The following is a 21,547-nucleotide window of genomic DNA, read 5'->3' as shown; positions in this document are numbered from 1 at the left end:
TCTCTGGTAAAGTGGACCCAAACCACATATCCAAAATAGTTGAAATCAACTATTTCAAAGGACATTCAGGAGGTGATTAAAAGCAGATTGTCTGATTTTCATCTGTAATTTTTATTTATATTGGTATTTGTACTCTGCCCTCCTAGCGGGCTGGCTTGGGGTGAGTTTCATCATTTAAAAATTGCATGCATACAATGTGGTACATATTTTCTGTAAATTAACATTAAGTAATCTTAAACATTGATCATATGAAATGATTCACCAACAAGTATTGCTGCCTTCAATTTTGGGTTGGGGGGTTATCCATATAGAGCTAGCCTGCGGATGTTTTGTCTCAAGTCATGATGTTCATTGGCCCCAACCAAAAGTCTGGCCAAAGAGCTCCGCCTTGCAGGCCCTTCAAAATTAAGCCAGCTCTTGGAGCTTTTCTGGGAACTCATTCCAACAGTTCAGAGCCAGGACTAAAAAGGCCCTGGCCAAAGCCAAATGTACTTCTTTAGGACCAGGGATCACCAATTTATTGGAATTGGACAATTGTAATGTCCTTGGGGAGGTATAGTTAGCTAAGCAGTCCCTCAGATACACTGGGCCCAGACCATCTATGGTATTGAAGGTTAGCACCAGTACCTTAACGTAGATCCGGAATTCAACTGGGAGCCCCCCAATATGTTACAGTGCGGAGTTAGGCAGCTGCATTCTGGACCAGCTGCAGTTTCCAGATTGGTGTCAAGGGAAGGCCTGCATAGAGCATGGTACAGAAATTAATATGGAGGTGATCATTGCATGGTTCCTGTGGCTAGGTGTTCTGAGGCCAGGTAGGCCAGTAGAAGCTTTGCCTGCCAAAGATGGTAAAATGCCAGTTGAGCTACCTTAGTTACCTGCACCTCTGTTGATAAAGAGGCGTCAACCAGATTTCTAGCTGACTGTGCAGCATTAAGCTGCATGCCATCTAGGCAGGGCTATCATACTTCCCCACCCAGTCTTTTCCTACCCAGCCCCAGGACCTCCGTCATGGGATTGAGTTTCAGACAACAGCTTAATCTAGACCATCATGGCTTTCAAACATCTGGCAAATGTTTCAAGGGGGGGGTCTAGCCATCCATCTAATAGGAAGTAGACCTAAGTGTCATCTGCATACAGGTGACATCCCAGCCCAAACCCCCAAACTAGCTGGATTAGAGGGTGCATAAAGATGTTGAATAAGGTGGGAGAGAGCATTACTCCACAAGGGAACTGGCAGAGTCACAAGTGACTCCCACTGCCACCCTCTGTTCATGGCCCTGGAGGAAAGAGATCAGCTCCTGGGGTACTGTCCCCTGTATGCCAGTATCACCAAGGTGAACAAGCAGCTCATGACCATATCAGATGCTGCCATGAGATCCAGCAACACAAGCAGCACTTGCTGGGGGGTTTTAGGAGAATTTTTGTTGAAATGTAAAAATACTATATAATCCTGGTCAGCTACATACTAAAGACCGAAGATGGGCATTTGGACCACGGGGGTCTGGGCGGTGAAAAAAGACGGAACGCAATAAACATCCAAGACAACAGCTGCCTGCACGAGATGGCAAGGGATACACGCGATCACCAGCAGAGATCGCTTGGTAATCCAGCGACGCCGCCCCACTTGTAAAGAACACAGTAGCTGCATCCTTCTTTCCATCGGAATCCCGTAAAATTCCTTATAATTAGAATATTCCTTTTTTTGCAAGGCAGTGTAAATCGAGGACCTGCTACAACAAGCACCAGAAAAAAAAAAAAACGTGAGAAGGAAATATGCGCTTCCATCCGAGCCCCGCCCGCTGTAAATGAGACTGGGTAGAAATGTGCTTGGAGAGATGCTTTTGCGCATGTGTAGCGGCCAGTAACGCTCTGGAGCGCCATTTTGCACGCCTTTTACCTGCCCAGAGACGGCTTTGGGACCCGAATGGCTGATACAAATAATGGGGCTCGTGGAAGCCTGTTAATGGAGGGCGCTCCAGAGGCCTCCACTTCCTATTCGAGCCCTTGTTCGTCTCCGTCTGGCGCGGGGCGTCGGCCTCGTTACCAATTCGGGTTACAGCAGACCCCGGGCAGCGACATCCCGCGTAGTTCTGACGACTGGCCGGTTCGCCCTCAGAAGGGCCGGCCCGCCAGCAGCGCCTTTGCGAGGAGGGCCGAAGGTGGGCTGCAGGACTGCCCCCCCCCCGCCGCCTCAGCCGAGAAGGGAGCAGCTTCTCTTCCGTGGGAAGTGGCCTCTCGTTTGGAAGGCTTATTACCTTATAGAATGTCACTTTTATAAAGTAGTATTCACAGGGATTAATAGTGACAGCTACTTCGGAGTCGTCATGCTCAGGATTTGACTTTCGTTGTATTAATATAATGCTCAAAATACCCCCCCCCCCCTTCCCCGCGGTATGCTTGAAAGCCTTACGATTGATTAAAGAATCTGTAAAACCTCTTTAACGAGGAGGCTAAAATTTCGGGAGTTCTGTTTCCATCTGCACGGCAATTGGAACATTTACTGTATGGAGATTTTAGCTGTTTTTTAAAAACTAGCTGGTGACATTTATACTTAGGGTACTTAAAATATATTCTTAAATCACATTACATTCTTAAAAACTTAAAAGTTAAAATCATTTCCAATGGAATTGATGATGTCCATATTTCTTAATGTTTAAGCATTATTACAATTCAGTACTTTTTTCTCAGCATGAAGATTGTTTCCCTAAAAATAATTTTTTCTTATTCAAGCAACATTTTGTGAACTTTGTAAATGTGAGCCAGCATTGATGAGAACAAACAAACCTGTGTAAACATTTCTCTAGAATGTAGAAGTTATTTGTTTATAGGCTGCCTTTCTCACTGAAATTTAAAGTGGATTACAAAACAAAACATTCAGTGAACAAGAGGACTAGGAGTGCAGTATTGGAGAACAATGCAAACAACACATAGTTTAAGGGATACTATATACAATGCAAAAATCAGATTACACAGTATGATAATACAATAAAAGCAAGTAATACCTGCAGTAATCGTGTTCCATTCTAAAGGTGCACTTTGGTGCTGTTACAGTTCTAATCTCTATTTTAAAATGTCCTCTTTAACATTAATTGCCATTTTGCATGTTCTGCAAAATGACAGAAGTATGGGACATTTCCTGACTGGAATAAAGGGCAGAAGATTTTAAAGCAACTGAAATAATATAAATGTAGCAATCATATATATATATTAGATAGTTTGAAAGGGGTTCTAGAACTAAAAGTGATTTCCTTTAAGTATATCTGATACCACTGAATCTAAAAAGAGTGGAATTGTATATGTTGTGAAATGATAATATTTTTATTTATATAATCCTAATCTGCGCTACTTGTTAGCACCTGGGATGGTTCATAACGAAATCTGTAAAACATCAATAAAATGTATCATTAAAACAGAAAACAAAAATAAAGTCACCTTTCAGCAGGTAACAAATTGACATATAGCAGCATTTCAACTTCAGCATAAAAGATCACATCATAACGGTGGAAAAAAACATCTTGAAAATTTAACAGGATCAGTTTATAGCAGTAAATAATATTTTGTGTTACATTGAATCACAGAAATGAAAGAAGGAAAGGGTTTTTAAAAATCAGTACAGAATAAGCATGTGAGGTAAGTGTTTAGAAAATTAGCATTTTTGTTAAAGCATTAACAGTGTGTGCATGTGCAAATAAGTTTGGAAGTTGATCATTGGTGTCCCTTTTTCTGTTACAACATGAAAGAACATAGATGTAAGTTACACTGAATTCAGTAGAATCAAGGTTCCAAATCTGTCTTATAAAAAGAAAACATTGCATAAAACATGGGTTAAGAGCAGTTTCCCTTTTTACAGATTCATACTTTGGAGATAAGACATATGTCGAAAACATCACAGTGAATTTAACAAGTCCTTCAAGTAGAAGTCTAAATAATGTACGTGCAAGAAAAACACCTCTCTCTTCTAATAGATCAGGATGTAGAAATGGGACTCCCTTTACAGGGTATTCAGGTAAAGTCCTGCATTAATCTAAAAATTTTAAATGTGAAAATCATAAATATAAATTAGTTGTGTTTTCATTGGTCATTATGGTTATGCAAAAGTTGATCATGAGCTTCTGCCTCAGCACCTTGCTGACACCCTTCAATGGCTAATCTCCTTTCACCAAAGTCACAGACAGAGTGGTGTTGGGGAGATGCAGTCCCACCGATACTACCTCCACTGTAGGGTGCCACAAAGTGCAGTTCTCTCCCCAACCTTGTTTACCATTTTTATGCGATCTCTTGTCCAGAGATTTGGGCTTGGGTGTCACCAATAGGCAGATGACACCCAGCTCTTCCTCTTGATGGATGGCTACCCAGATACACCCCAGACAACCAGGAAGTACATGGATTCCCCTAGTCTTGTGCACGTACTTTGGTATTCTGTAAGGAATCCAGTTGGGCGTTGTTACCAGTATCCAAATTTCAAATATGCTGGAAGTAAAGCACAGCACAATATTAACACCGCCCGCGGCGCCATGGGCGCCGCAAACTAAATAAAACGGTAAGGGGTTCTGGGGCGGGATGTGTCCGGGATGAGGAAGGGTCCGGATTGGACCTTTCCTCCGGACAGACAATCGGAGGGACCAGTCGGCAGGCGCTTAGTGCCTGCCGATTGGTCCCTCCGATTCCCAGCCCCGAGCAACAGCGAGCCGCACTATGCGCAGCACTCAGTTGCTCCTTTGCCGGCGGCCTGACGCGTTGGGAGGCGCAAAGCGCCTCCCGCTGCGTCAGGCCGCCGGCCAGGGAGCACCCGCCAGCCGTGCGTAGCCCCGAGATCCAGCAGGGAAGGTCGCTGCCTCGCCGCGCTGCTGCAGCCTCGCCTACAGCCACAACACGGGCTCAGGTAGGTCGCGCTGTGGTGGGGGCCCGGACGAGCCATGCCGTGCTGCGCCGCCCCATGCCTGCACCGGCCCCACCAACTCCCGAGCCCTGCTAGCGCCCGCTGCATTCAGAGTGCAGCGGGTTTATTTACTAGTATTTCTATACAAGAACACCAGCTAGTAGACAGGTCAAATCCCCCTGTATTCTTTATTCTATCTCTATTGCTGCTGGCTATTAGGGACATTCTAGCTTTTGACTTTTTGTTCACCTACTTTCAAGAGACCATGTGCCCTCAGAATCTCCATAGCTACAGATAACTACAATTCTTCTTTCCTATCGCAGTATGGATTTATTTAGCAAGGAAGAATATCCATTTCTTTTCCTTAAGAAACAAGCCTTATCAGAATTTTATTCAGATATTCTTTCTCTCTACTTGTGCACTCCCAGGTCATGCTACCAATTTAGGCTTTTGCTTTCCCTATGTATATTTGAAGGGCAGAATTCCACTAACTGACCCCCTCTGGAATTAAAAAAAAACTAGATGGTTTATAAAACAACATCAAAGCATATTCATTTAAGGGCAGCCTATCATCCATTTAATCTTTCTGAAAACCACAACTTTGCTTTCAGAATAATCACAACTGAGTTGTGCCTTATTTACAGAAAACTGAATTTATCTAATTTGTTTAATTTCATAAATATATAAGATTAAATGTCACAGATTACTCATACAAAGTATTACTGAGTATCCTCAGGAAGTGCTCTTTTTCAACAAAAATCACAAATCTTTGCTATATAGCCTGTTCTTTAACAATTATTTTAAAAAGCAAGGTTCCATCTTTTCAGAGAAGGCTTAAATATTAGCCCACAACTGTTAAAATGCTTAACAATGGTTCATTCTGATTCATCAGCAAGTTTAATACTATCCAGTTAAAGCTCTAATGCAGTTATTGGTTTCTCCTACACTGCAGGCATTAAATTATTTAGAAAGTCTAGCAGGACCGTATTATGTATTTCTGCTGGTGTTAATAGTAGTCACTTACAATATGTCTTTGATTTCATTGCCTTTTAATCCCATTGTTTGCAATTTTAAATCTTATCTTTGTCTATATCTGCTAACAAAAAACCTTCATATATCAAATGAAATATGCTCTAGTCCGCAGAAGTTTATGGTATGGTAAATCTTTTAGTCTTTAAGGTGCAACGGAATGCTTTTTTTCTTTTGTCTTTGGTAAAATTGCTGAAAAGGACGGTAGAGGGCAGTGTAAAACAAACCGTATTAGGATTCTTTGGAAATATTACAGCTAGAAAAGATTATTTTGTTGTTGTGGTATAAAAACAAAAGAGTCAGGTTTTAGTGAAAGGTAATAATGAATTGCAATAAATTAGTAATTGTAGGGTGGGGAAAATACTTAGTTTTGAATGTATAACTTTTTTCTGAGAAATGATTTATAGTATTCTCCGTAATGCATTGTTTTTGAAAAGGCTGTAGGAAGATTGCTTCATGAAATGTTTATTATTCAGGATATCGTTTTTTTTAATTAATGCTTAAATATATTGTCTTAAAATGAGATCTATATACATTGTATGGCTCTTATGCTTTTATGTTGACATTCAAGGAAAATAGTTATGCATACAGATGAATTATATAATGAAATGTTAATATCCCAGTTCAACAATGATGGCAGCATGGATCAGTCATCTGTGAGCAAAAACCCTCCTTCAGCTTCTGTCTGCTGAGCTCTATAGAAGCAGGATGCACAAGTTCTGAACAAATCTAAGCAGAGTTGAAGTTAATAGGCTTAGAGAAGGTGTAACTCTGTTTAGGATTGCATTGTTAATCTCCTTCCACACCACTTCAGACCCTGGACTTTCATGGCTATTAGTCTGGGGGGCAACCTGTTTTCCTGGATAGGAGAGGACTGCAGGGGTGGGGGTGGGAATGGGGAAGCAGGGAAGATCTTCAGCTATCAGTGTTTTCTGCTGATGGAACACTGTAACGAACCCATTATTTCTGTTTCATTATTCCTTCAGGCTCAGAGATGCCTCACTATTTTGTTAAAAATCCCTTAAAGCTGTTGTATTGATCATTGCTCAAATTGACTGTACTCCTTAAGCTTGGCATCCATCCTAAATTATTTAGAAACTAATTATTTTCATTTAAAAGTGAAAGGAAATGGCAGAAGGGTTAGAATCATAGAATCATAGAATAGAGTTGGAAGGGATCTCATGGGTCATCTAGTCCAACCCTCTGCACTATGCAGGACACAAACAACCCTATCGCTCATCCACTGTAACTTGCCATCATTTGTCCTTAAGCCTTCACATGGCTATCCAGCCTCTGTTTAAAAATTTCCAAAGATGGAGAACCCACCACCTCCCAAGGAAGCCTGTTCCACTGAGAAACTGCTCTGTCAGGAACTTCTACCTGATGTTTAGATGGAATTTCTTTTGAATTTATTTCATCACATTGGTTCTGGTCTGTTCCTCCAGGGCAAGAGAGAACAACTGCCCAATCATGGATATGGCAGCCTTTTGAATACTTGAAGATGGATATCAAATCCTCTCTCAGTCTTATCCTCTCCAGGCTAACAGACTTGGAGTATCCCCTCTAATCCCTCATCCAAATCATTTATAAATATGTTGAACAACACAGACCCCAGGTCAGATCCATGGGGCACTCCACTTTTCACTCTTCTCCAAGAGGATGCTGAACCATTTACAAGTACCATTTGGGTATGATCAGTCAACCAGTTATCGATCCACCTGACAGAATTAGGATCCATACCGCATTTTACCAGCTTGTCAATAAGAATATTATGTGAAAACCTTATCAAAAGCTTTACTGAAATCTAGATAAACTATGTCCACAGCATTCCCCTGATCCAGCAAGGTAGTCAGTTTCTCTAAAAAAGGCAATACGGTTGGTCTGACATGACTTATTCTTGTGAAACCCGAATCTTAGAAATCACAGGTCTCTGTTCTAGCTGCTCAAGGACCGACTGATGATTTGTTCCAAAATTTTGCCAGCTACAGATGTCAACCTGACACGATACTCCATTTGAATCAGCCAAAATCCCATTTGCCTTTTTAGCCACCGTTGGCACCATCATTGGCCCTGCCCCTGCAGCTCCTGCCCTCCCTCCCTGGACACTAGCCACCTTCCTCTCAGATGTGACAGAGACTGAGACACAGCCCTGCCAGACCGAACACAAGCCCTCATTCCCTCCTATCGCTCTTGCTGCGAGGGAGGCAGAGAGAGACACACGCACAGAGAGATCTGCACCTCCCAGTGTCCCCTGGATCCTAGCGCCCATTGCATTCTTGGTTGCAATGGGCTTTGTTATTAGTCAGCTATAAGAAAATACCCAGAGCTAACAGAACCTGCCCTTGTAAATCAGGGGAGTTAGAGACAACAGAACAAGTAATATTTAAATGTGTATTTTATGAGGCTACTAAACCATCTCCCCTCTTCTCTAGAAAAATAATATCTCTTGTGGCAGGGCAATGTGTAAACGTATAAGCAGGTAGCTAAATTTTATGCTTTTGCTCACAGAGTACAACAAAGGGTAATAAATAATTAAACACAAAATTTTCATTCTCTTTCACTAGATTATGGTAAACCAGTTTAACTAGTTTTATAATCCAATCCTAAAAATTATTTATTTATAAGCAAGTACATTAAGATAGAAAATTTCCCTTCCTTCCATTTGATTGTAATGTACTAGTGGGCCTTGAAAGTACTTAACTTTTGCTAGAATGTGCCCAGGATGATTGAGAAAATAATATACATAGTATAATTTAAAATGCTATATAGTAATGCTCAGCAACTCTTCATTCCAGTCACAATTTACTTTTCATATATATTAAATATTATATATCCATCTCCATAGAAGATGGATAGAATCATAGAATAATAGAGCTGGAAGGTACCTCCTGGAACATCTAGTCCAACCCCTTGCACTATGCAGGACACTCACAATCCTGTTGCTCATCCACTGTAACCTGCCACCCCCTTGAACCTTCATAGAATCAGCCTCTTTGTCAGATGGCTATCCAGCCTGTTTAAAAATGTCCAAAGATGGAGAACCCACCACTTCCTGAGGAAGCTGGTTCAACTGAGAAACCACTCACTGCCCCCACAGTAATCCTAGGCCACCATTCCCATCTCCCCTGTTGTGATACGCTTTTGCAACATTGACCACTATTTCCCTCACAAGAGAAGACTGAGGAAAAATAGGAGTTAAGCAGTTCAGCCCTCTCTTTATCATCTGTTACAATTTCACTTCACCTCCCCCCCCCCCGCACACAGTGGTCCTACAGAGTCCCTATTCTTACTCTTACTTGAAATATAACTAAAGAAGCCTTTTTTGCTATTTTTAGCACTTCTCGCTAGCTTAAGCTCATATTGAGCTTTAGCTTTTCGAACACTCTTTCTAGAATCATTGGTTATTCTTTAATACTCATCCTTGGTAATAAGGCCTTCTTTCCATTTCCTAAATGACTCTTTAAATCCTTAAATTATTTGACAGCTGCTTATGGAGCCACCTTGAGTGGATTGAGTGGCGAGGGGGGGGGGGCAGGGGGGAAGAGGGCAGGGTTGAGAAGGGTAATGGCAGCTGTTGGCTGAAGGCGCCGCCGCTTGGGGGTGAGCATGTTGTCAGTCTGGGGGCAAGGGGCCAATCGTTGCCCCCCATCCCATGCTGAGCCCTCCCCCACACCCCTTACTGCTATATTAATACCGCTCCCGCGGAGTGGTATAAAGATTCTATGATTCTATGTTGTAATCTTGTGCATTGAATTAGTATTCTTATTTGTATCTGACTATTTTACAGTTGGATCGTCCTCATCGGTATCAGTTCATGCTGCATCTGTTATTGTAGCTGTAATAGAAGGGAGAGGTCTTGCCAGAGGTGAAGTGGGAATGGCAAGTATTGACTTAAAAAATCCTGAGGTAGTACTCTCTCAGTTTGCTGACAATACAACATATGCCAAGGTAAATCTAAATGTATCTTTTTGCCGTATAAACTGTTTTAAATCCCTTTGTACTAAAGTCAATAACAACTCGCTTTACATAGTATTACCCTTTATTTTTTAGATAGAACATACAAGCTTCACAATAAGAAAAAGATTCAGTTGAAGAATTTTATATTTTGGAAGGCTTTATTTATTTATTTGTTTGTTTGTTTATATTTCTATACCACCCTTCTCTACGGCTCTGGGCGGTTTACATTAAATGTTGTAGAATTGTCACTTGGTTTTCAGAAGGTTTTTTAAAAATAAGTATTTTTATTGGATAGTATAGCCACCTTAAGTATCCCTTAAAAATAGAAAGGCAAATATAAATATACTAAATAATGCAAAAATAATATGCAAATTAAAACCATTAAAGTACAAATGATAGATATAATCTGACTTTTGCGGGGGCTGGCCAAGTAAACCACTCTGCTTGCGGTTTACTTCTGTATCTTTTCTAACCAACAAAGTTGATGGGCAGTTCTTAAGTACTACCTGTAACCATTGTTGCTGGCCTCCAGTGTAACTATGGCGCCGCTAGTCTGCTGCCTAAAAGGTTTCATCAGTAACTGAGTGGCAGAAAAAAGAGTGTGCAGATTTCCACAATTGCTTCAGCATCCCCATCAATGGTGGTGTAGCATGACAAACATGGCAGGCAGAACCAAAAATTGGCTGGCAGGGGCCTAGCCCTGTAGATGGGCAAGTTATAGCCAGGAGTCGAGGTTCCACTCCTATCTGTTGCACATCTCCATCTCCTTTAAGGGACTGAGTTTTGCCATCAGTCACGAGACAGCTGACAGAATTAGCAAGAACTCCAGTAATCTGCCTTTTATGGAAACTCCAAGGAAACCCTGAGAAAAAACATGGGACACATATGGTACATGAGTTGTCCTGCCCCCCCCCCCCCAGATATCTGTTTGGGGACAGTTCCCTCTTTTGTATCCTTGAAGAGGAAAGATTATACAGCAGTGGTATTGTCAGAAACCACTCATGCTTTCAGGCAGTCCCAGGGCCCTCCACTCTAGCTGTAGCAACTCGGGTCCCTGGGCAGGCAACCATGGAACAGGGAATCACGTCCTGGTGCTATTGTGGGTTTCTCCTACAATAAGGGAGTGCTACAAAGTCTTCTGAGTCGCCTGTCAAAGGCCCTTGGCATTCTAGATCCCAACAAGATTTGGAGATCCAAGGAGCCCCTCCCCATATTCTGCTGACCCATTCCTATCATACACACAGCACATCTCCACTCTGATTGGCAATTATGCTCTGCTTTCACTTTTGTGACTTACATTCTCCTTGTTCCATTCCCATTGAACACTTCGTTGAATGCATGGAAATGGGTCAGAAGCTGTGACTCCTGGTCAGAAGCTGTTCTAGGGTGTTACTAACCAAACACACATGCCTCACACTAACAGAGAAAGGGTAGTGGTACAACACAAAACTTTATTAATTAGGAAATGGGGGAAGGGGCTGAGGACCCTAGAGACCATCTCCAATCAGCCAGTGTGAAATCAACTGTTCCTTTCCTGGAATAGCAAGTATCCAAATGGGGTAGAGCCAAGATAAAACAGCAGACTGAAAACAACAGTCAACCTAAGAAGGCAGACTGGAGCAGCAGCCTAAGCAGAGTATGTCTGGAGGGAGTACTGGCCTGGGCCAGATTTTGACCTGTGGGATCTTTAACTGTTGAAAAGCAAAACAGAGATATGTGCAGTAATAAGAAGTCTCCACCAGTACCTGGGCAGCTCCCAGCCACGAGCAAAGGAAGCAGATTCGGAAACTAGACTACTGCTTACCTGTGAGTGCATAGCTGCCCATTTGGGTCCTATCTGTAAAGGTTTGGTTTCTGAAATGGGAGAGGTCAGCCACAGAATATGGATTTTGCTCTCCCCTTTGGGTGTTGGCACAAAGTGATCACTATATAGTGCTAAGTACCTTTTCTTTGGTTTTCCTGCCACCAAAGTGTCTTGCTACTCACTTTAAGTTCACTCAGTCAGGAGTTCTAAGACAGAGCCGAATGCTGTGCACCTTCCTCATGAGTTGTGCTGCATCCTAGCCAGATTTATATTGATTCAATGCTGGGTAGGAGGCTTGGCCACTATGGGGGAGAGAGGCAATTGGTCATTCATGTAGTCAATATGATCTGCAAGTCTTATGGGTATGCCTGCACCATTAGGGTATCACTGTTAATATGCATTCTCAATCTCTGACTCTATATCAGTACTCTATGATTAGATGGTAAAAAATCAGTTAAAATAATTTTTGTCTATAATATTTGATATCTAACAGAGACCTACGGAATTGACTCATTCTTATATCAATGACACCTCTAGAAAGCTTACTGTTTAATCAATGTATTTTAATTTGTGGATTTCTTCTTACATAGGTCAGACATGCAGTACAAACTCCTTCCTAACCTTCAAAACTCTCTGTGGCCTTGCCCTCATCTCTCTGCTCTCATATCCTCTTTACCTCTCTCTTGTTATATATCTTCCCATAACCGTTGGTGTCTGAAAATCCTCAAATTACTCTGCTCTCGCTTCCTGGAACTACTTTCCTGATCATCTTGGTGCTGGATGTTCATCTGGCCTTATATCCCACCTTGTTCATGAAGCTTTTGATACAATCCTTACTGAAACTAAACCTGAAGAAGTATAACAGAACAGTCTTTCTCCTGTCCCTCTGTAACCTCCCTACCTCATTTTTAATGTTTAAATAATTGTGGCATGGAGATTCTGGAAGGCACCATGTATATTAATGGCACTATATAAAAACAACAATAATAGTAACGTGATATGCTTTAAAATCTTTTGAAATGCTTATTTTAAATTGAATTTCCATGTTTTCTAGGTTATAACAAAACTCAGAATTTTAACACCCTTAGAAATAATAATGTCAAACACTGCATATGATACTGGAAATGCAACAAAATTGTTCAGCTTGATAACTGAAAATTTCAAGGTACGCTTGAGCACTTATTTAACTGATTTTTAAACACTATATTTGACAGTTGCAATTGTTTTGGAATCATATCCAGATTCCTTCAAGAAGATTCACTCTGAAAAATAAAAACATTTGAGTGATATAAAGAACCTAGCTTTTAAAATAGTATTGTCAGCTATATGTTTTTAGAAGAGAGATTATGTTTGGTAGCCTACCTCATGGTGCCTACCCAAATAGTGGCTGTATTTTTCTGCCCTCATAGATGTTTGCCAAGATTATAACTTTTGTTAGTTGTCAGCAACATTTGGAAAAATGCCACTGAGCCAAATTTTTTCCTTGAAGTATACGTTGGCTGGAATTAGGAACAATACTTGGTATCCTTAGTAGATTTGTTTGAGAATTGTGGACTTAATCCAGAAGCAAACACACAGAGCCTAACTTTGTTATTTCTTTGGTATAGTAGGACAAAAGGTAAATTGAGGTTTCCAAATGGAATCATGATAATTTTTCCATGATGACTGAATGCCTGCTTGCTGGGATCTTTGTGAAGAGCATTGAATAAGGGAGAATTTTGTCTGAATGAACAAAGAATCAGGAGCCCACAAAGTTGCAGGAAGCATTTCATCTCTCCCTCCCCATTATTTCCTTTCTCCCTTTCCTGAAGGCCCCATAGCTTCTCCCCTCTCCTGCTTCTTTTGTTATTTGTGGGATTGCCAACTTGGAGATCTCTTAAAATCAGAGGATCTCCCAGCTACAGAAATCAATTCCCCTTAGGGTTGCCAGCAGTAAGTTGGGGAATACTTGGAGATTTAGGAGTAGAGCCTTGGGAGGTGAGCAACCTCAGCAGGGCATAATGCCATAGAGTCTACCCACTAAAGGAGTTGTTTTCCCCAGGAGAAGATCTGGAGAGCAATTATAATTCTGGATGATCTTCAGCTCCCACCTGGAGGCTGGCAACACTAGGTTCCCTGGAGGAAATGCCTGCTTTGAAGGGTGGAATCTTTGGCATTATACCGTTCTGAGGCTCTTCCCCTCCTCAAAGCCCACTATCCCAGGTTCCACACCCCCACCCCCGCAAAATCTCAAGGAATTTCCTAAACTGGAATTGGCAACCATACTGTCTTCCCATCCAACTATCAACCTATATCTGCTCCTCTGTTTTACACTCATATACACACAGGCCTCTACCTAGGAAAACTGTGGCCCAGTTGTGTGCTGTCAACCCCTGGGCCAGGCTCACTTGCATGACTGGAAATCGTCAAGGGCTTGTGGGGGTACTCACTGTACCCCCATGCTGGGGGGTAAAACAGTAATGACTGGGGAAGGCACGGGCAAACCACCCTGTATTGAGTCTGCCATGAAAACGCTAGAGGGCATCACCCCAAGGGTCAGATATGACCCGGTGCTTGCACAGGGGATACCTTTACCTTTTTATACTATAAAACACTGGCTTCCATAGTGTAGCAAGCAGCCAGGCCTAGCTGAGTCATGGAAGTTGGGTGGTATTAAGTCATTCAGAGGTTGCTGCTAGGCCTACGTTTGCCAACCTATATGTGGTATCTGAAGATATCCCAGAATTAAAACTGAGCTCCAGATGAAAAGAGATCTGTTCCCTGACAGGAAATGGCTGATCTGGGAGTGCCATTATATCCAATGGAGGCCTCTCCCCTCCCCAAACCCTTCCTTCCTCAGACTCTACCATAAAATTTCCCAGAATGTCCTAATTTGAAGCTTGTCAGACCTGGCCCCAATGAATCCTGGGTAGCTGGCTAACCTGCACAAATTATTCCTGTCTTATATTTATTTATTTATTATATTTATATACCCCAGAGGTTCAGGGCAGTTTACATGGAACGTATGAACAATGCATGAAACAATCTATAACATGAATATCCGTACAATAATATTAATCATAGTTGTAACAATATAAACAGTGTAAACAATGCAACCGTGCAACAGTGCAAACAGGTCCAGAGCATTCTGATGAAGTTCTGAGAGGGGGGGAGCAGGGGCCCTTCAGTTGCTGTTGGTTATGCCTGGTCTCAACCAAATGCCTGGTGGAAGAGCTCCTTTTTACAGGCCCTGCGGAAGTTTCTGGGTGAAAATAAGCGAGGGGAAAACAATGTGGTGGTTGGTGTCTGCTACCGACCGCCTGACCAACGAGAGGATGTGGATGCTGCACTTTGTGAGCAGCTTGAGAAAATATCCAAGCGTCAGGACCTTGTCATCATGGGTGACTTCAATTTCCCAGATGTGTGCTGGGAAACAAACTCTGCGAAGCGTCCTCAGTCATGCAACTTTCTGGCCTGCCTGGCTGACAATTTCATTTATCAAATGGTAGATGAACCCACAAGAGGTTCAGCCATACTGGACTTAATACTGACCAACAGGCAAGAGTTGGTGGATGAGGTGAAGGAGGTGGGTACCCTAGGGGGAAGTGACCATGTCCTCATAGAATTCCTTTTGAGATGGGGAGCCAAGGAAGCTTGTAGCCAGACGCAGATGTTGGATTTTTGTAGGGCAAAATTTAATAAACTCAGAGACATGATGAGTGTCATACCATGGACGAGAATGCTGGAAGGGAAAGGAGCATGTGAAGGGTGGGCGCTACTCAAACAAGAGCTATTGCATGCTCAATCCATGACTATCCTAGAAAGGCGAAAACACTGCAGGAGCTCTAAAAAGCCTATTTGGATGAACAGAGAACTTCAAGAGGAACTAAGAAAGAAAAGCGAAATGTTCAGGAAATGGAGGGAAGGACAGAGCTCTAAAGAAGAGTACCTACAGGTTACTGGGCATTGTAGATCAATCATTAGAAAGGCCAAAGCAGAGAGTGAGCTAAGATTGGCCAGGGAAGCCCATTGTAACAAGAAAAGATTTTTCAGTTATGTGAGGAGCAAATGTAAAGGAGGCAATAGGCCCACTGTTGGGTGCGGATGAACAAACGGAAGATGCAGAGAAAGTAGAAAGGCTTAGTGCCTATTTTACATCTGTTTTTTCCTACAGGGAAAAATCCCAAAGGGTTTAAGCACGTCTAGAGATGGCAGTATCCAAAGGATAGTGTCTGGGTGGCAGGTTAACATGGATAGAGAGGATGTCGGGAGCCATTTAGCTGCACTGGATGAGTTCAAATCCCCTGGGCCGGATGAAATGCACCTGAGAGTGCTCAAAGAACTTTCCAGAGAATTGCACAGCCCTTGTTCATCATCTTCGGGACCTCTTTAAGGACTGGAGATGTCCCAGAGGACTGGAAGAGAGCAAACATTATTCCAATCTTCAAAAAAGGGAGGAAGGATCACCCGGGAAACTACAGACCAGTGAGTCGGACCTCTGTTGTGGGGAAGATAATGGAGCAGATATTAAAGGGAGCAATCTGCAAACATCTGGAGGACAATTTGGTGATCCAAGGAAGTCAGCATGGATTTGTCTCCAACAGGTCCTGTCAGACCAACCTGGTTTCCTTTTTTGACCAAGTAACAGGTTTGCCGGAACTGCCGCGCCTGCGCGTTTGCGCCCCCTGGTGGCCAAAACGCACATGCGTGGCAACTCTGCGGATGCGTGTTAGCGCCACCTGGTGGCCAAAACGCGCATGCGCAGCAGTTCCGCGTGTGCACGTTTTGAGCAACTGCGGCAGCCGGGCCACTGGCTCTCCCCCACCCCCGGAGGCGGTCCCCGACCAGATGAAGGTTGGGGACCGCTGGTATACGGCACTGGTTAGACCACACCTGGAATACTGTGTGCAGTTCTGGAGGCCTCACTTCAAGAAGGACATAGATAAAATTGAAAGGGTACAGAGGAGAGCGACAAAGATGATCTGGGGCTAAGGGACCAAGCCCTATGAAGTTGAGGGACTTGGGAATGTTCAGCCTGGAGAAAAGGAGGTTGAGAGGGGACATGATAGCCCTCTTTACGTATTTGAAAGGTTGTCATTTGGAGGAGGGCAGGATGCTGTTTCTGTTGGCTGCAGAGGAAAGGAAACGCAGTTGGTAAACTCCCCCTCCCTGGCAGTCTTCAAGCAAAGGTTGGATACACACTTTTCTTGGATGCTTTAGGATGCTTAGGGCTGATCCTGCATTGAGCAGGGGGTCGGACTTGATGGCCTGTATCGCCCCTTCCAACTCTATGATTCTATGTTTAAGCTCCGTCAGGGCCCTAATCTCCTCCGGGAGCTCATTCCACCAGGCGGGGGCCAGAACAGAGAATGCTCTGGCCCTGGTCGAGGCCAGGCGGACTTATGTAGGACCAGGGAACATTAGCCGGTTGGTGGCAGTGGAACGTGGAGCTCTTTTGGTGGTATAGGCAGAGAGGCAGTCCCTCAGGTACACTGGGCCCTGACCGTGTATGGCCTTGAAGGTAATTACCAGAACCTTTAGCCTGATCCGGAATTCAACTGGCAACCATTGCAATTCATGGAGGATGGGCCGGATGTGGGCTCTTCATGGTGTCGCTGTGATAATCTTGGCCGCTGCTTTTTGTACCAGCTGTAGTTTCCTGATCAAGGCTAAGGGCAGGCCTACGTAGAGTGAGTTACAAAAGTCCAATCTAGAGGTAACCGTCGCATGGGTCACTGTGGCTAGGTGTTCTGGGGCCAGGTAGGGTGCTAGTAGCTTGGCTTGGCGGAGATGATAGATGTTAAGAAGTCTTCTAGAAATGCAGTTTGTAGCTATACAAAAGGTCTGGCCTGATGTGTATGGTGTAGTGGTTAAGACTGGTGGCATGGATCACTGTGGCTAGGTGTTCCGGAGCTTGGCTTGGCAGAGATGGTAAAATGCCAGCCGCGCTACCTTTGCGACCTGGGCTTCCATTGTGAGGAAAGCGTCCAGAATCACGGCCAGATTCCTGGTGGAGTGAGCCGTAGAGAGTTGCACATCATCCAGGGTTGGCAGGCGTGCTTCCTCACATGGCCCTTGTACTAAATATCCTTGTACTAAACAGAGAAATCTTTGAGCATCAACAGAAGAAAAATATAAACATTTATCCACTCATGGTATTCGTTTTACCAGTAGCAAGAGAATCACTTCACCACTAATCATTTGTATTACACCAAGTGTTAAAGTGATGGTTAAATTGTTAACAGTTAAAGTGATGGTTAAATTGTTAGCATAGCAGAGTAATTTTATTGATATGCAGACGCTGTTTTAGCTTAGAAAAGAAAGTTTTGAGAAATGACTGAAGATGGCGCCGTGCTAGCCCGGTCTGTGCCAAGCTCTTGAGCCAAGCAGAGGGTCAGAAGCAAATGCACCTGGCAGACCTGAGCAGATACGCAAATATTGCTTGTTAGTCACCCCAGGAACCGGGAACGGCATCCTGAGGGTCCTACAGATCCGCGGAGACTGAGTTCTCCGGATCTCTGCTGCCTGTGCCAAGGTCATGATGGTGTTCTTGTCGTAAATAACTTTCTAAGCCTGAAACGACCAGCTGATCCTGCATTCTTCCCAGATTATCTCTTACCAGACTGACAGGAGCCGGAGTTTGCGAAGGTTGGCGGCGTAAAGACTGTGAGTTTTCTGTTTGTTTTCCCACTCTTTGGAGCCAGGCACCAGCCCTCCTCCCCCACTTAACCAATTTACAAGGGAATCCTTTCTTCGGACGGGAGTCAAGCCAGCTAAATACACTCGTTAAATAAACAAAGAAAGAGCTTAAAGAAAAGAGAGTTTAAAGATTTGTTGGAGAGAGTTCAGTGGGGGATGCTGACTTGATACGGAGATCGACAAACTGATAATTTTGGATTGCCCGAACTCCTGCGAGACCTCGCGAGACTTTCTGTTTATAATCTGTGACTGCTTAGAACTATGGAAAAATTAACTAAGGCACAGCTTTTTCATTTGTTATGCGAAGGGAACTCAGAGATACTGAAAGCAGTCAACAAGGTGGAAAAGGAAATCCAAGACACTAAGAAAGAGCTCTTAGAGAGAATCGACGGTTTGAAAAAAACAGCTGATGAAAACACAACTCAGCCAACAATACATCAAACGAGAATTCAATGTCTGGAAGTTAATCAACAGGAGTGGGAGAGAGCTAGGAACGTAAAAATCAAAAGCACCCTGTCAGAATTTGGGAATTTGGGAAAACAGATTTAAGGAATGAAAGCACCGAAAGCTTGGAAGACTATTTAGAGCAGGAAGTGATTCGGATCGACAAAATAAACAGAGTCTAATCAAAGATGACTGCATGTAGGAAGCAATCAAGAGATATCTCTGTGCGACCTCACAACAAGAAAGAAACACAAACACTTCAAGAACTGCCAGCAGATACAGCATGGAAAAGAGCACAATTTCACCTTTTGCGACCATCTGAAGAATGTGATGAACAGTGGAGCAATTACTTGGTCTCTCTTAGGAAAGGCAGCAGTAACCTTTAGGTTAAGGCCGATATACGATGGGAACTGACTATATATTATTTGGGATAATAATAGGTTGTACCCTTATAAGTATTAATTACTTGGTTATTTTTTTTCTTTTTTTCTCTCTCTTCTTTAAGATAATAACAGACTATACCTTTACATGTATCAATAATTACTTGCTCAGCTGGTTGTTTCTTTTTCTCTTTCTTTTTATCTTTTGTAAACGCTTATGATGAACAGTGGAGCATTTACTTGCCTCTTGGTGGGAAAGACAGCAGTAATTCTTAAGTTAGGGCCAACATACGAAGGGAACTGACTTTATATTACTTAAGATAATAATAGATTATACTCTCATATGTATCAATAATTATTTTGCTAAGAAAGACGGTAATAATTTCTAATATGTGATGGGAACTGAATATTTTGGCCGCACATGGTACATGTGCACATGCGCGGCTGGGCTAGGCACGCACGATGCGCAAAGCGGCCCTGATTCCCTCTCCCCCCCTCCCACAGTAAGAACCATGTGCGCAAGCTTGCGGCCCGATGCGCAGAGCAGCCCTGATTCCCTCTCCCCCCCTCCCGCAGTAAGAACCATGTGCGCAAGCTTGCGGCCCGGGGAAGTTTTTTACTGCGGGGGGGGGGCAGGGAGAGGGAACCGTGGCCTGGTTCATTTCCCGCAGCAGTAAATTCCATGTGTAAATTACTCTTTATCTGTTCTAAACCTACTGCTCATCAATTTCATTGTCCGGAAGTTCTTGCATTGTTAAAAAGGAAGAAAAGTATTTTTTTCTCTACCTTCTCTATCCCATGCACAATTTTGTAAACGTCTATTGTGTTATCAGAGCCTCTTGTGGCACAGAGTGGTAAGGCAGCAAGCATGCAGTCTGAAAGCTCTGCCCATGAGGCTGGGAGTTCAATCCCATCAGCCAGCTCAAGGTTGACTCAGCCTTCCATCCTTCCGAGGTCGGTAAAATGAGTACCCAGCTTGCTGGGGGGTAAACAGTAATGACTGGGGAAGGCACTGGCAAACCACCCCATATTGAGTCTGCCATGAAAACGCTAGAGGGCATCACCCCAAGGGTCAGGCATGACCCGGTGCTTGCACAGGGGATACCTTTACCTTTATTGTGTTATCGTGCTCAGTTGTTATTTCTCCAAACTAAAGAGCTCTAATCTCTTCAGCTTTTCTTCATAGGGACAATGTTCCATCCCCTTAATTATTTAATTTGCCCCTTTTTACACCATTTCCAATGCTATAATATCTTTTTTGAGGTATAGTGAACAGAACTGTACACAGTATTCCAAGTGAGGCCACATCATATATTTATGCAAGGGCATTATGATACTGGCTGCTTTGTTTTACCCTGATGCTTGGCATATTCTTCAACCTTAACCTTGGTCTTCCAGGATCATTGGCTGCATGTGAAACAGGATACTGGAGTAGATGGACCACTGGTGGTCTGATCTAGCAGGGTTGTTGTTCTATTTTTATGTTGATTGCTATACAGTATTTCATACCCCCATATGTTTGTGTATGTATGTGTAATTTGAAGGGTGTACTGTGATTATGTTTGGATATTTTTTACCTCTAGTTGCACTGAATGGGAAACTAAAATTATTATGCAGTATGAAATTGACAAAATTGTATTTTCTTATTTGCTTATATTTTCTCCCTGCAGGCTTTACTGCTATTTCTTTACTGCCAAAGGGAAGCACTTAATAAAGAGTTTTTTTTCTCTGACAACTGCTGACATGTTTAATGCAACCCCTAAGGTTTACACACACACATTTGCAAATGCACTTTACTAGTCTGTCATGAGAGGGGAGGACTAACCAGATCTAAAAATAAGTGTGTGTTTATATATATGTATGTGTGCATGCATGCACACACATACTTTTAGGTCTATTTGATCCTCCCTCCACATGCCTGACTAGTAAAATGAGTTTTGGGCAAGACATTTCAATAAAATAGCATTCTTACAAAGAAACGTCGAAGTAGAGAAACAGTTTACTGAATAAGGTAATTGCTTCTTACCAATTTCCAGATGGAACTTGGCAATCCTAGTTTTCCATGATATGTTCAGAAATTTTTAAATAAAAACAGTTAAAAGCAGTTAGGATTTGATTTGGAGAATTGATAGCAAAACTACTTGTCCTTAACACAGTTTCCCTATAGAAACTCTTGAATTTATCCTTCAGATTGCTTTTTCAATTCAGAAGAGCTTAAGCAGCAACTTAGGTTTCTGCTTTGAAAAGTGAATGATAGGAAAATGCTTGAACAGCTTTGGGCTAGTTAGTAGCAATAATCACATCACATCACATTTGTCTCTGGATCATACTCTAGAGAAATACAGTTGGATGGGAAGATCCTGCATTGTTAAT

General features: G+C 42.8%; 1 protein-coding gene and 1 long non-coding RNA gene across 3 annotated transcripts in view; one reads left to right on the top strand and one right to left on the bottom strand.

Annotated features, from left to right (window-relative positions):
• Window positions 1-21,547, bottom strand: part of LOC143835520 (uncharacterized) — a 73,091-nt gene that overhangs the window by 4,475 nt on the left and 47,069 nt on the right. The window contains exon 3 of the long non-coding RNA XR_013230185.1: window positions 11,855-11,974. This is a non-coding gene — a long non-coding RNA (uncharacterized LOC143835520). The remainder of the gene's footprint in view (window positions 1-11,854; window positions 11,975-21,547) is intronic.
• Window positions 1,825-21,547, top strand: part of MSH4 (mutS homolog 4) — a 60,978-nt gene continuing 41,255 nt past the window's right edge. The window contains exons 1-4 of one of the 2 annotated variants that reach the window (XM_077333300.1): window positions 1,825-2,162; window positions 3,854-4,009; window positions 9,699-9,859; window positions 12,727-12,837. In XM_077333300.1, the coding sequence (XP_077189415.1) occupies window positions 1,928-2,162; window positions 3,854-4,009; window positions 9,699-9,859; window positions 12,727-12,837 (663 nt within the window). In that variant the 5' untranslated portion in view covers window positions 1,825-1,927. The remainder of the gene's footprint in view (window positions 2,163-3,853; window positions 4,010-9,698; window positions 9,860-12,726; window positions 12,838-21,547) is intronic. The other variant, XM_077333299.1, reaches the window with a different exon arrangement.

The sequence above is a fragment of the Paroedura picta genome, chromosome 4 (genome assembly GCF_049243985.1).
Source record: "Paroedura picta isolate Pp20150507F chromosome 4, Ppicta_v3.0, whole genome shotgun sequence".
In the NCBI taxonomy this organism is placed as follows: Eukaryota; Metazoa; Chordata; class Lepidosauria; order Squamata; family Gekkonidae; genus Paroedura; species Paroedura picta.
Note: the sequence above shows the minus strand (reverse complement) of the source record. Positions and strands in the feature narration are given on the sequence as shown.